The following is a 14,289-nucleotide window of genomic DNA, read 5'->3' as shown; positions in this document are numbered from 1 at the left end:
TTGTTGCTCCCCGAACTTCCTGGTTGTCGGAGAGAGTACTGAGCGCAGAGGAGCGACATGGCATCAAACTGTGACCATGAAAGCAGTGAAGGGAGCAGGAGGGTGGCTTGCCGCACGGTGTGTGCATCTAGGGACGTATGCAGCTAGGCGCGGGCACATCCGCTAGCATGCACACACGGGGGACTCCTCAGCAGCTGGCTATCTGATGGACATACCCACAAGACCAAGAGGGCTAGCGGTTTGGAGACCAGCTAGAGAACAATGACTTAAATACATTTAGAGCAGGAAAAATAGGGGATTCATGTCAGTGTGGGCCTACTAATCATCAAATGAAAAAAGAAAGAAAAATGAAGGTTTAATATTGCTTTAAATTGTGCAGCAAACCCATCCCATCCTTAATGAAATTGGTTGTATGTATAGCACATAAATGACTATAGTTGGTTTTGCTCTAGGTACCTTTCGGGTTGCGTCCTCACTTTATTTGTATGTATAGCACCTATTTATTACTCACTGATTGTGCTCTATGTCCATTAACTGGGATTGTGGGTTGTCTGTGGGAGTTTCTATCAGTGAAGGATTGTGATTGGGCATTGCTGCCTATTTAAACTCTGTTTTTGGTATCTGATTACTGTCACTGCTGCCTGAGGAAGAGGTCCTTAAGGGGTTTTCAAATGTAACTTCCTGTTGGTGACAAAGTGTCTGGTCTTCTCACCTGAACATGGTGTGCTGGTGATATCTTAAATTGTGACGAATGCTTTGGCGGCGCCATCCACCCAATCACCATAGCACTTTTTAATGATGGTGTGTGACTGCTGTATGGATTGCGCTAAACTGCTTAGATTTGTAAACCTTTACAGCTTCACTGGACAGGAGGTAAGATTTATCTTCCAATGGGGACAGCTGTTCCAATGGAACTGTCCAAGTGGGGAATTCCCCATACTTTCTAGAGAACGCCCTATTGCTTCCTGTTGTGTCTCTAGGATAGGAATAAAGGTAAATTTCCTATACTGAACACAGATAGGGAAAGTTATATTCAGGTGACCACTAGATTGAATATTTAGAAATCTAGATATCAATAGTAGTGTCTTGTACCATGTTGTCCCTCAATGAATGCAGAATGTATGATATTTAGGTGATACACATAATGTAAAAAAGCCTGAAGAAGGGATCAAAGGTGTCTTGAAAGCTTGCATCTTTATTCACCCATATCTGTGTATGAAATATCACAATGAAATTATGGATCACCAAGGAAAACGTGAATGTATAGTCTACATTACGTACATGTAAACGTTACAATAATACGTTAAAGTGTGTACTCAATGAAGTTATGCTGGCATTTTACTTGAACTTAGATAGATGAGGGCAGTCTAGGTGCATGCACAGTCAGTATTATGTTAAATCATGGGAACATATTTCAACTATGAGCTCAATCATTAAACCAGAAATTGATTTTAAGCTGAGACATCAGCTTGAATTCCTCACATGATCATGCTAAACAAAAAGTGCAATATCTCATACAACAAACAACCTGTCTAAGACAATGAGGGCAGTCTTTAAATCTCACCTTTACAGTAGTCCATAAGTATAAGAACTTCCCACACATCTCCGCTGCTCACAGAGTTAATACTGGAGTCTATGTATCCGACAATGTTCTTGTGCCCAGAGAGATCCCTCTGCAAAGAAACAAAGCAATCTATGAAAAGGACGACATCCCTATTAAGACCAAGGCAAGATTATAACAATGCTATCCATTGCCATCTAATAATATCCATTGGACGTTATTTCATTAATCTAGTGTTGCCCCTTCCAAATGATCCCTGTACTCCGGAACTGGATACAAATTCTTCTGACTGCACAAATCTTATCCATTATAATATGGGAATATGTGCAATAAATGGAACAGCTCTCTTTGGAGCCAAACATGGCTCCAACGCTAAAGCTTTTCCTGATGCCCATAGCAGAAGCAATGTTAAAAATCTTTGCACTGCCTATGTGTACCTGCAATGCGTACCTGCAATAGTTACCTAAATGAAAGACTGCCACTTTATCTATTGGATTCTGAAAGTGTAGTTCCACTTGTGCAGTCAAATTAGGATAACACCTATTCTATATTTGTTACATCTCCCCATTTACATTGTATAACTAAAAAAAAAAATATTTAAAAAACGGCTGCTTACATTTTTAAGTGCTTTATACTTGCTTAAAAAATGGCGTGAGCAATGTTATATAATGGGTAAAGAAATGTAAAAAAGGAGAATCTGAAACTGTCAAGACATTGAACGGCGACATTCAAGCATGCCATTTGGGTTTGGATTGGATGCAACACTAGATTTGGGGCCTGGGTAGAGCAATAAAGCTAATGTATTGAGCGTGATGGGGACTACGTGAAAGGGGAAACTATGAGTAAAGGAGTTTATAGGCCAACTGTGTCACTGTTTCCATTCCTGAATAATGAAACCTTCTATATCTGCATCATCTCCCCTCTGGTACCTCCTTCCCCCAGCTCTGGCTTCAGCCAGAGCTTCCCGTTTAGCTCTCGACAACCAGTGACTTCTGGCCAGACCATCCCATGCTAAGAGCTGGGAGGGGAGATATTGTATGTATGGCCCTTACACATCTCTCCGCCCAGCTCTTAGCAACCTGGGATGCTCTGGCCAGGAAGGGGCAGCAGGCGCACTGCAAACATAGTGCAGAAGAGCAGCCATGCTGCCCTGCCTGCTGCCACCCCACATGACCCAAAGAAATGACACCTGAAACAACAGCCTCAGGCTGTCTCATTATAAGGAAGGCCCTGCCCCATCATATGTAGAGTACCATAGTTGTTCTAGTACATTAAGAAAAAGGTCATTACCATGATCTGTATCTCTCTCTTGCAAACCTGGAGGTCATGCTCATTATTCACATACATGCGCTTCAGAGCACGCCGCATCCCATTGCTGGTGTGAACCAGGAAGACCAGTGCAAATCCACCTGCAGACAGAAAAATCAAACAGTCAGTTTCAGACAGTCCCCAATATGAACACCCTAGCGTTATCACAGTCCCAGCCAGTCCCCGATCTCACAACCTGGCAATCTGCAATGTACACGATACGTTATTAAAGCTTCTATGCTTCCTTACTTAAGCCATTGCATCTATTAGAGGCCTGCAGTGTTTTTCTATCACCTCTGGAAAATTCTATTCTGGAATGGATGAGGGAATGACGTTTAGATTCTCTATCTTCTAAAAGTTATTTTTAAAACAGTTAGAATACATTTTGATAGAGTGCAGACAATTCGATTAAAAGGAACAGATGGAAATGTGTAACGCAGCTATACAGCAGAAGCATTATTAATACAGCAGTTTTATTTAGAACCAAGCCGGACTTTCAAGCACAGAGGTATCGGCTTCAGATAAGCACATCGCTTCACAGGAATCCACATTGGCTGCACATCCCGGCATGATAAAACCACAGCGTGTTATTTCAGCACATCATTAATAGACGTTCGGCCTCAAAAAACGTATTTCGGTTAGAAGTCCCTGCTACAAAGGAAACCAAATGATAAATGAGCCAAATGTATAAACGTGTCTGGAAAAGAATCAATTGGATTTTAATCCTCACTCTCCAAGTACAGCATGGGTATATGAAAGGGACAATTTAATTGGCTGCTACAGGAACAGACTCTTTTCTTCCATTAGACCCAATGGGCCTCACCGTTCATTCACACTGGACACGTTTCTACGCAATTAGTGACGTTTTGCATCATACAGAAAGTGAATGAACAAATAAAAATATACTGCCTGGTAAAGCTCCACACAATATTGAGTCAGAACGCCTTTAGATTTGATTATGGCACGCATTCACCAGGGTTTCGATAAGCTTATGCAATGTCACAACATTTATTTCCATCCAGAGTTGTACCAAGATCTTGTAGTGATGATGGGAGAGTCGGACCACTGCGTAAAGTCATCTCCAGCACATCCCAAAGATTCTCAATGGGGTTAAGGTCTGGACTCTGTGGTGGCCAAAGGACTGCATCAAAAACGTGTCGAAAATGCGTCAAAATGCACTGCACTGCAGGAACACATTCAGATCTGGTCCGGATTTAATGTGAACAAGCCCTGAAGAATCAAGCGCAGAGGTATTTTCCACGACAGGCCACTGGATGTCCCCCTTTTATTTTGTAGCCAGCACAATAAACAAAAAAGCTGGAATCTGATTGGCGGCCAAGGACTTGTAAGCCATTTAAAGCCCATAGCGTACGGGCAGAGACTAGCTAGGAAGGTCTGCTGGAAGCCAAAGAATTGGTGAATTTTGTAGGGTAGAGGTGACACAGAATGACTCAGGGGGGTGGGGGGGCCATGTTCATGTTACCGGTAAGCCTGTAATTATGGCGACACTTGCTCATTCTGGACAGATAAAATAAGACCGCGGACGTCACATGTGCATGGCCCTTTCACCCTCAATTTTATGCAACGGTGAAGGAAACCCAAAGTCATTTTCTGTAAGATTTCTAAAAAATAAATCTTTGGAGTGGGATGCTCTCCGCTACATGTGCACAAAGTATTAATAATTCAGGATGAATTACACACCAGAAGAGCAATCCGTTACAATGATACAGATATTGGGGGCACTCAGCCAAACAGCTGGAAGTCTACATGGACTGGATGGCTTATTTATGTTCTGTATTTAATCAGAGTCAGCATCTCACAGAGCTTTAGGCCTTGTTCACACCAAATGCAGAGCAGATCCGGTCAGGTTTCTGCACACGCACGCTAGTCTTTTAGACGGGTTTTTGACGTGTTTTTGATGCGTTCTGGGCTCTTTTCGGTAAAAAAATAAAATAAAATCAGTTTAAAATGGGCTTTCAGTGCGTTCCAGGCATTTGAATGCATTTTTGATGCAGAGCAGATCCAGAGCAGGTACAATAGGGACTGCTGCAGTTTTTTCACCTGCTCTGGATCTGCTCTGCAACTGCACACTGCGATGTGAACTGGAGCAAAAAATACCATTGGAATACATTGGACGCAGTTTTGATCCGATCTGCAACTGATCTGCTCTGCACTTGGTGTGAACAAGGCCTAATAGACCGACATCATCCCCTGCTTCCAAAGAGCTTACAATCTAATACCTCTACCAGAGTCAGGCCCCATTCATACGAGGGTGATTCTGCCCCGCTGATCCGCCGACATGAACGATCCCATACATTGCTATAGAGACCATTCATGCGACCGCACGGATCAGCGTGATCCAAACCGCCCCCCGCCCGAACTGCTCCCTGCACTATTTTTGCCGCGCTGATCAGTGCAGCTTCCATACAGCTTTCAATGGAACTGCGCTAATTAGCGTGGTTTTGAAACGCAATTAAAAACTCCCAAAACCTCCCTTTTGAAATCAGCGGGGTAACCATGCTGATCCGCAACCGCCCTGGGCTCTCACACTGATCGTTTACTTACTCTATTCCCCCGAACTGAACATGAACCATGGGCCATGAGAAAAGTGATCAATTCTCCCATGCTAAACAGCGTGGATGGTGGAATCCTTTTACCGGGCCGTTTTCTGACAACTGTGAGAATGCCGCTAGCAGGACTACCCAGACAGTGAGCGCAGCAAATTGGCCGCAGTAACTGTTCAGCTAAAGATTTTTAGACCACTTGCTTCAACAAAAGACAAATGAAAAAAATAACTCTGTTAGAACAGGGGGGGCACCAACTGGGCCAAATTTCAGCCAAGTCAGCAAAATGCATACCAAGTATTATTAATTTGGGACGAATTTTACACCAGAATGACCACTTACAAGAAGTGCAATCAGCTACAATGATACAAATATTAAAGCAGAACTCCGTACAAATCAAATCTTAACCCTTGACCAATCTCTTCAGCGTGTCTCCTCTTCCGCTCCAGCAATGGAATGAATGTCCCTTAGCCTCCTCGTATGCACTGTATAGAATATGATAACTCACAGGACTTTAGACCGCTGGAGTGGAGGGAGAGCAAAGCTGAAGGGACTGCTAGACAAAATGAGCACTTAAAATTGACCTTTACCCCCCTTTGACTAAAAATCACATCAGCATTCAGCTCCGGATATGAAATCATCTTACAGTCGTTAGCTAAACAAACATTTTTATTTTGCTTACAATTTCTTTTTTCTCACTTCCTGGTTTTCTTTTGCAAAAAAATGATGTCATGTGCCCAAGCATTGCATCCTGGGAAGATTACATCAGCAGAGCATTGCTGGGAAATCTCATCTGTAATCTCATGAGGTCTCAGGGAAAGGCATTTTCCTCCCCTGAGATGATGTGCATGGTCACATGTCCTAGTCACATGTGCCAGAGTTCCAGGAAGGGAGATGGATTCATCTGCCCTTAGTTAAAATGGCCACTGTGGGAAGAAAAGAGAAATAACGTATGCAAAGAATAAATTATCTAGCAGTATGTGTTTGTAGAATGTCATTACTAAACATTTCTAAAAAGGTGCTTTTGTTGTTATATTGAAGATATGGGTAAAGTTCCTCTAACTCCTGCAGTGCCGGTGTAGCCCCAATGCAAGGGTTTGGATTTTATTGGCCTGGAGTTCTGCTTTAAGCACATTACCACAGCTCATGGTAACCCACATATTTTCTAGCAGCACAACGCACCGCACCATTAATGGCACACCAATGTGCGATGTGTTGGTGTGAATGGGTCCTAAGGGTTCATTCACAAAACATGTAAAAATGCATCTTGGCAAAAACAAGTTGCAGCTCCCATCATCAGTAAAATGTTAATGTATATGTGCTGTGAATGACACTCATGTAGTACCTGGTGATCCTGCCAAGGGCCTTGTTTAAGCACTTCCTGTTACGGGGTGAAAATGCTCAGTCTTCGTCTTACAGTTAGTTGAGCTCCTGCGTTGCCAACCTTTCACACGCACTCTTCCAATAAAAACTCCATACACACATTGTGCAACCGTGGTCCACTCCTCAGCAATGTTGTGCTACAGCTGCTGAGTTGCATGCATGTAGAAAGGAAACTGCTGCAAAGAGGCTGCAGGAGATCAGCAGCTCTAAGTAGAAAGGATTTTTTTTTAAATGCATTAATAAAATTGTATACGATATAGTGCTTTACCAAACTCATTCAGGTAGGGCTTACGTCTACTTTAAAGCTGGACTCCAGGATAAGCAAATATTGTCTAAATACAAGAGACTTGTGTATTCTTTATTTGAATCTTGGTGAGCTTTGTGTATTTCTTCAAGATCTGTGCAGTAATCTAGTGTGAAACTTGGAGCTTCCTGTAATAAAGACCGGTCACTGCTGCTCTCTCTCCTTGTGCAGGGCGACTGGTCTGGTCACCGCCCCCTCCTGTAGTTTTCTGCAAGCAGCCTGTAGTGAGTGGGACCTGTTGGGTCCCTCCCACAACTCTACCTTCTGCACAGGCCATGTACAGCACAGTGATGAAGTCACTGCTTTGTTTAAAGGGTAATAACTAGATTTGCAAAGGCATTCGGTGCACACAAAATGGATTTGTATCCTCTGTGGCTATTGTGGAATGTGTTAAAACAACGTTTTTGAGGCTGAAGTTCAGCGTTAAATCACCAGCATGTTTATGAAACATGGAAGGAAACAGTGCTGGGTAAAGGCAAAGAGGCAGAGGCTCCATGCAGATTCTGCTGGTAAGAATTGAATCCATAAGCCCAGTGCTGCGAAGCAAGAATGCTACTCCTCTGTGCAAACCAATGTCTTCAGCCTTCAGCACACAGAAACGTGGATTTCACCCGGCTCATTCACAGCAGTGGCCTTTCCTGTGATGCGAGATATACAGCGACACATCATAAGCATCAACATTGCTCTGCCGACATGGAGAGCAAATGAGACTACAGAGCATACCATTCCTGGGGTTGCCACCTGTCCCGGGTTCAACTGGACAGTCCGGGTTTTGAGTCCTGCATGTGCTGTTTCCAGGTTTCAGGCCAGCTGAAACCCAGACACAGCACATACAGAACTCAAATCGCGTGCGCACACCGGCCCGTTCGCCATTTGTCTCCCGAGCATCATTCAAACCAGCCGAAAATCGTACGATTCTCGGCTGGTTTTCTAGCATGCTCCTTAGATAAAAGACGTGCGACCGTACAGCAGAAACAGTCGCACGTCTTCATTCACACTGCACGATTCTCGTGCGATCGCGGGATTTCCCTCGATTCTCGTGCAGTGTTCCTGCGGGAGTTCCCTCGATTCTTAACACTGATATAAAAGATGAAATAAAAGATGAAGAATACATAATAAAGTAGGATATCAGTCATGTGTTGTAATCCGGGGGATGACTGTCAGGTGTGGCTTTCATTAAACATAAACAGGGTGATGTCTGCACTTGCAGATCTGGTCTTGTGATATATTTGACAGTCAGGTGCCTATGAATTTTCTAGGTCACGCACACCGCCACGTGGCATCTGTTAGCTTGTCACCGTATATCTGGTCTGGAAATCACTCCGGTGCTGGGAAGTTTTCACTGAACATTTGCAGATTAACGCCGAAATAAAAATCAGGCAAATGTTAGAGTTCCCGAGCGTGCGTCTTTGTATATTCACCTCGCTATTGCTAAGCAATTATTATTCTGTGAGGTCAAAACGTGTATTTTTCATCAAGTGCCGAAACCCATCATTTCCAGTTGGCGTTTGTTGGTATAGTCACCCACAGTGTCTCCACAATCATAGATTCAATTCCTTCATTGGGTGAATACATGAATCAATTCCCATCGAAACGCTTCTCAGTTACAGGGTGTAGAAATATTCCAAGAGTTTCTGAATTGTAGCCAACGGTCAGAAATCTTTGCACTGCGTTCACCATAGACACCTACAAAGCTCCAACACAAGGAGAAGGATCTTTACTTTAGCCATTGAATTTTAAAGCTGAACCCCCGTAAAAACTCCCCTTGCAGTAGGGCTACCCCCATCATGGCAAGGGTTAAAGAACTCCTGTCAAAAACGTATTAACCCTTTCAGTGGAGCTACTCCTACACTGCAAGGGTTAAGTGCTTGTTTTGGTCTGGGGAGGACACTAAATTTATACTGGTCCAATTCTCCGAGCCAGCTTGCTCTTAGACGGGTCCATCCAGCCACTCTCCCCCTCTGCTGCAGTGGTGTAAGGTCTCCGAGTCATCACATTCTATACACAGTGTATAGGACATGTGGCTGCCAAGGGACATTCCATCAAAGGAGTGTAGAAGACAAGCTGGGTGGGTGTGTTGTCACAGCAGCCAGCCGGCTCGGAAGATCAGGTGAGTATAACTGTTATTTTCCTCCCTAGACCTAAATGAGCAGTTAACCCTTGCAGTGTGGGGGCAGCCCCACTGCAAGGGTTAAAAAAGTTTTCCCCGGAGTTCTTCTATTAATTCTTCTTGTTCAGGTCTAGGTTACCTAGGGAAAAAATTAATTTTCCTTACCTGACCCCCGTTTCTGCAGGTTCCCTCCTGGCTCCAAGACCAGCAGCCTATCCCCCCCCCTGCCCTCCGGTGGTAAGAGGCCTGCTAACATCATCACATACAATGCAGGGCTGCATAGCTCTACATTGTATGTGAGGATGCTTAGGGACAGTTCACAAGCTGGAGAATAGGGGAAGAGACCTAGACGAGCATTTAAAAAGGAGAACTATGGGTTTAGGGCTTTTCCCCATAGTTCTCCTTTAAACCTTTGCAGTGCCAGGGCCTCCCCACTGCATGGGGAGTCGTGTTGTTTTCCCGGTGGATAGGCTCAACTGAAAATAACCATCACTTCAAAATAAGTATTCGTTCTGTTGTGTGAACTTTGCAAACCATGTCTGTTCTTGCCTCTTTACAGAAATATAATCCCTACACTGTAAACCATTAAATAAGAGTCACATAGGTGAGAGTGCAGCGGTAAAAGGTTGATGATTATGACTCCACAGGCCAGTTGAACCAAGACTGGCAGTTGTTGAGGAATGCAAATCGTCACGTGGGACATCTTACTTTGGTGCATTTCATGTAAAATTTACTTTTTGGGCCAAATATTGGCAAACCATTATTTGGTGCAGATTGGGAGACTGTCTGTGCGATAAAGGTACACTTGGGACATTTTTATAATTGCCGTGCTTTCAAATAGCAGCTTTCATTTTAAATACTTTCAATTGAACTATATTTGGTGCAAGGAAAAGAAAAACAACGGTCTCCAAGCACCAAATATCCGATGTACCAACAGTATAACTGGTGTCCCCATGTGTTCATGATTGTGGACAAGCAGTCCTGAAACAGAGCACAATCATCAATGAGATGGAAGTGCAATGAGATGGAGGTGCTATATACACACACACACACACACGTGTATTGTGTGGCAATCCCACTGCACAATTGGGTGTTATGATCTCCCAGGACTCTGAGCCTGGGTGAGATGCGCTGAGAGGTGTCAGGAAGCAAGGGTTTGTCTGGATTTTGCTTGGGAACTGGGAGATTTCAAGGTGATTCAGGAGGGATGAGACTGTAGTCCATCACGGAAGTGAGCTTTGACAGAGCTAGTGAACAAAGGAAATTAAAAACAACTCCTTGTCAACACATAGGAAGTAGGTCGTATCCTACCACTAACCTTTCAAAATGTGTTGTGCCCATGTAGAAGGACCATAAGGCTGGCCGACTGACCTAGTAACCTGTTATCTGTAAAGTGTACTCAATCATTACAAGCATCATTCCTGAGGCATGTACACACACACACAGATACCCAAATACTGGAATAGCATGTTCAGAAAGAAATCAGTTTCAATAGAGATCACCAAACTTGTTCTGTGAGAACAGCCAGGAACTGATGGTTATCTAGATGATGAAAGCAGTGATGTTGGCCAAAAATAACATTAAGTGAGCACTTTTGGACTAGTACTATTTTTTTTAGGGCTGCAACCAACTAAAATCGATCAATAATCGTTGAGAATACTTATCAACTAACTAGTCTCATGATCGATTAGTTGGTTGGATCCCCTAGCTCTCGCCTCCATGCTGGGAGGAGGGCACAGCAAGCAGTGAGCGGGTGCAATAGCCAGCCCCCTATTGCAATATGAAATGGCCAATAGCAGGCTGGCTATTGTACTCGCTCACTACCCACTGTATTTACATTCAGTTAGCATCTGTGCAATCTTTCCACTGGAAGCTGTCATTCCCTGGCCGAAGCTATTCAAGCGCCATGCGTTAACCAGCACATTTAAAAACTGTAATATTTTTAAAAAGGTGGGGAAAAAATCATTTTCGGTTTCGGCCTGACAAATTCTGTTGCGGGAGGTGCATTGCAGTGCCACAGTGGTATTGCATGCACTGGAATGCACGGTACCGCAATGTTGTGCATTCCAGTGCAGTGTGATTGCAAAACATTGTGCCTGCAGTTTAATTCTGAAGTAAACTTTATGTTTGTAACACCGCATTTGTGTATTTTATTTCTAAATTAAGGCTGGTATTTAATTTTTTCTTATCCGATTAATCGGAAAAATAAAAAAAATCAGCCAATTAAAATCAACATCAATTATAAAATCATCAAAGGAGTTAAGATGCAGGGAGCTTACGAGGCGACAAGCCGTTCGAGCCAATGCGCGACAATGAAACTGTTCCTACCACTCTGGTCAGTGGGAGGAATGTCCCTTACATTGGTGGTCAGCAGGAGGAATGTCCCTTACATTGGTGGTCAGTGGGAGGAATGTCCCTTACATTGGTAGTCAGTGGGTGGAATGAAGGGGACCCCTTGAGGCCCCGAAAGCGCTTGCATAGAATGGCAATGTGTCAATAAATGGACTATTGCTAAATTACCATTTGGAGTGCTGGTGACTTTATTTCTTCATACTGAGCTTTGGGTCACGGGAGGATGCTACTATATGTCCTCCCGTGACCCTTAAGAGAACTATGGGGAAAAACACTCAACCCATAGTTCTCTTTTAAGAATACAAAATAAAATTGTCGCTGTTACAAACTGTCTCAAGAAAACATTGCTACATGGTAGTATACTTTCTTGATAAGAAAAATTACAACATTCAAATGATATTTTTTGTTACTGATTTCCACCCACAGCCACATCTCCTGCTATTACCTGTGAACAGAATCTGGAGATCAATCTATGAAAAAAGGGTCACGAAGAATCAAAATTAGTTGCACTTTGTTCTTACATTTTGATCATGCCTGACCGTTTTATCTAACTTCTAATTAAATAGTAACATATTGCCAGGGATCCTAAACTGAAAAAAGTAATTTCAGGGAGGTGCCAGTCTCATTTCGGGGGGGGTTTGTGCTCTCCGCCGCCTTGTATTCAATGGTCTCGTTCCCACCTTGGCGTATTTCCACCCGTCAATAACGCGCTACAAAACGGCCCACGCCTGAAAAGGTACATGTACTACTTTGGGCCGTTTTGTTGCGCGTTTCCATTAGGATACAGCCAAGTAGCCTTCGGAAACGCGCGACGGTCGCGCAACTTTTTGCAGCGAATCGCAGTAAAAACGCACGACAGACGCACATATGCAATACGCCTAGGTGTGAACGAGACCTTACTCTGGTATATAAAAGCAGAGTAAACCTTTCCGGTAGAAAATGTTTCTCTCCCGGGTGTCCGGGAGCCACTATCTAATAATTCCTTCAAGAGATATTAAAGCCATAAGTTTAAGACATTTCAAACGCTGATGAAATCATTTACAATGGTTGCTGCTCCTTGATGTTAAAAGTTTCAGTTTCCTGCAGAATCAGCTGATCCCCTGAGCACTGGCCCAGGTACCCTGTTGTCAAGGCTTAAATTTGTGCGCCTGCGAGATCACAGAAAGCTACCATTCCCAAAATTGGCCATAGGCGACGCTTTAGGGCCTGTTCACACGACGTCCGTATTCTGTGCTGACCTGATCCGTACGCTCCTGCACTAAAAATGCATCCCAATGTATCCCTATGTGTTTTATGGGCTACAGTTCTCACGTGCACAGTCCGTTCAGGTTACGACAGAAAAATACTGCATGTCACATTTTGTACGGTCAGGAAACAGTGCGGAAACGCAAAACGCGTCAAAAACGTCGACAGACGCACATATGCAATACGCCTAGGTGTGAACGAGACCTTACTCTGGTATATAAAAGCAGAGTAAACCTTTCCGGGAGAAAATGTTTCTCTCCCGGGTGTCCGGGAGCCACTATCTAATAATTCCTTCAAGAGATATTAAAGCCATAAGTTTAAGACATTTCAAACGCTGATGAAATCATTTACAATGGTTGCTGCTCCTTGATGTTAAAAGTTTCAGTTTCCTGCAGAATCAGCTGATCCCCTGAGCACTGGCCCAGGTACCCTGTTGTCAAGGCTTAAATTTGTGCGCCTGCGAGATCACAGAAAGCTACCATTCCCAAAATTGGCCATAGGCGACGCTTTAGGGCCTGTTCACACGACGTCCGTATTCTGTGCTGACCTGATCCGTACGCTCCTGCACTAAAAATGCATCCCAATGTATCCCTATGTGTTTTATGGGCTACAGTTCTCACGTGCACAGTCCGTTCAGGTTACGACAGAAAAATACTGCATGTCACATTTTGTACGGTCAGGAAACAGTGCGGAAACGCAAAACGCGTCAAAAACGCACTGCAGCTAACATACTGACAGCACCGCTCCAGCACAAAAAAATTTTTTTTTAACTGGAACGCATCAAAAACACATAGCACCGCGTCTGCAGATCCGCACCTCACCCAGACCTGAAACTCATGTGAACAGGCCCTTAAAAGGGGAACTTTACCCATATCTTCAAAATGACAACAAAGGCACCTTTAAAAACGTCTAGTAATGACAATCTACAAACATCTTAGGGGAGGAAAATGCCTTTCCCTGAGATTACAGATGAGATTTCCCGGCAATGCTCTGCTAATGTAACATTCCCAGGATGCAATGCTTGGGCACAGATTACATCATTTGTGCCAAAGTGGACAGGAAATGGATGAACACTATTTGTGAGTATATTAAAAATATGTTTAACTAATGAACGCTATATGAATTTATAGAAGCATGCAGGGCTGAATGCCGATGTGATTTGTAGGGAAAGGTAGTAAAGGTCCGCTTTAAAAGCTTTTGCTGCTCTTCAATTTTAGTGTTAACAGTGATTGATGGCCCTACAATTATTGTTCACACTCTGACGTTCGCAGTGGTATGTAATATGTGCAGCACAATGGGTGCAATCGTTATTTTCGCACATAGGTCCACCCGACGCATATATGCGGGTGTGTACATGAGGGCGGGGGACTTTAACATTTATTTTTGTGACCAGTTTATTTTAAACTTTTTCTTTTTTACACACACACACACACACACACACACACACACACACACACACCCT

The 14,289-nt window shown here is 43.6% G+C and overlaps 1 protein-coding gene across 3 annotated transcripts in view; it reads right to left on the bottom strand.

Annotated features, from left to right (window-relative positions):
- Positions 1-14,289, bottom strand: part of AAK1 (AP2 associated kinase 1) — a 121,052-nt gene that overhangs the window by 73,413 nt on the left and 33,350 nt on the right. For all 3 annotated transcript variants that reach the window (XM_018554424.1, XM_018554425.1, XM_018554426.1), the window contains exons 2-3: positions 2,852-2,970; positions 1,565-1,673 (exon numbers count right to left, since the gene is read on the bottom strand). In XM_018554424.1, coding sequence (XP_018409926.1) covers positions 1,565-1,673; positions 2,852-2,970 — 228 coding nt within the window. The remainder of the gene's footprint in view (positions 1-1,564; positions 1,674-2,851; positions 2,971-14,289) is intronic.

Source organism: Nanorana parkeri, unplaced genomic scaffold (genome assembly GCF_000935625.1).
Source record: "Nanorana parkeri isolate BGI_ZX_2015 unplaced genomic scaffold, ASM93562v1 scaffold157, whole genome shotgun sequence".
NCBI lineage: Eukaryota > Metazoa > Chordata > Amphibia > Anura > Dicroglossidae > Nanorana > Nanorana parkeri.
Note: the sequence above shows the minus strand (reverse complement) of the source record. Positions and strands in the feature narration are given on the sequence as shown.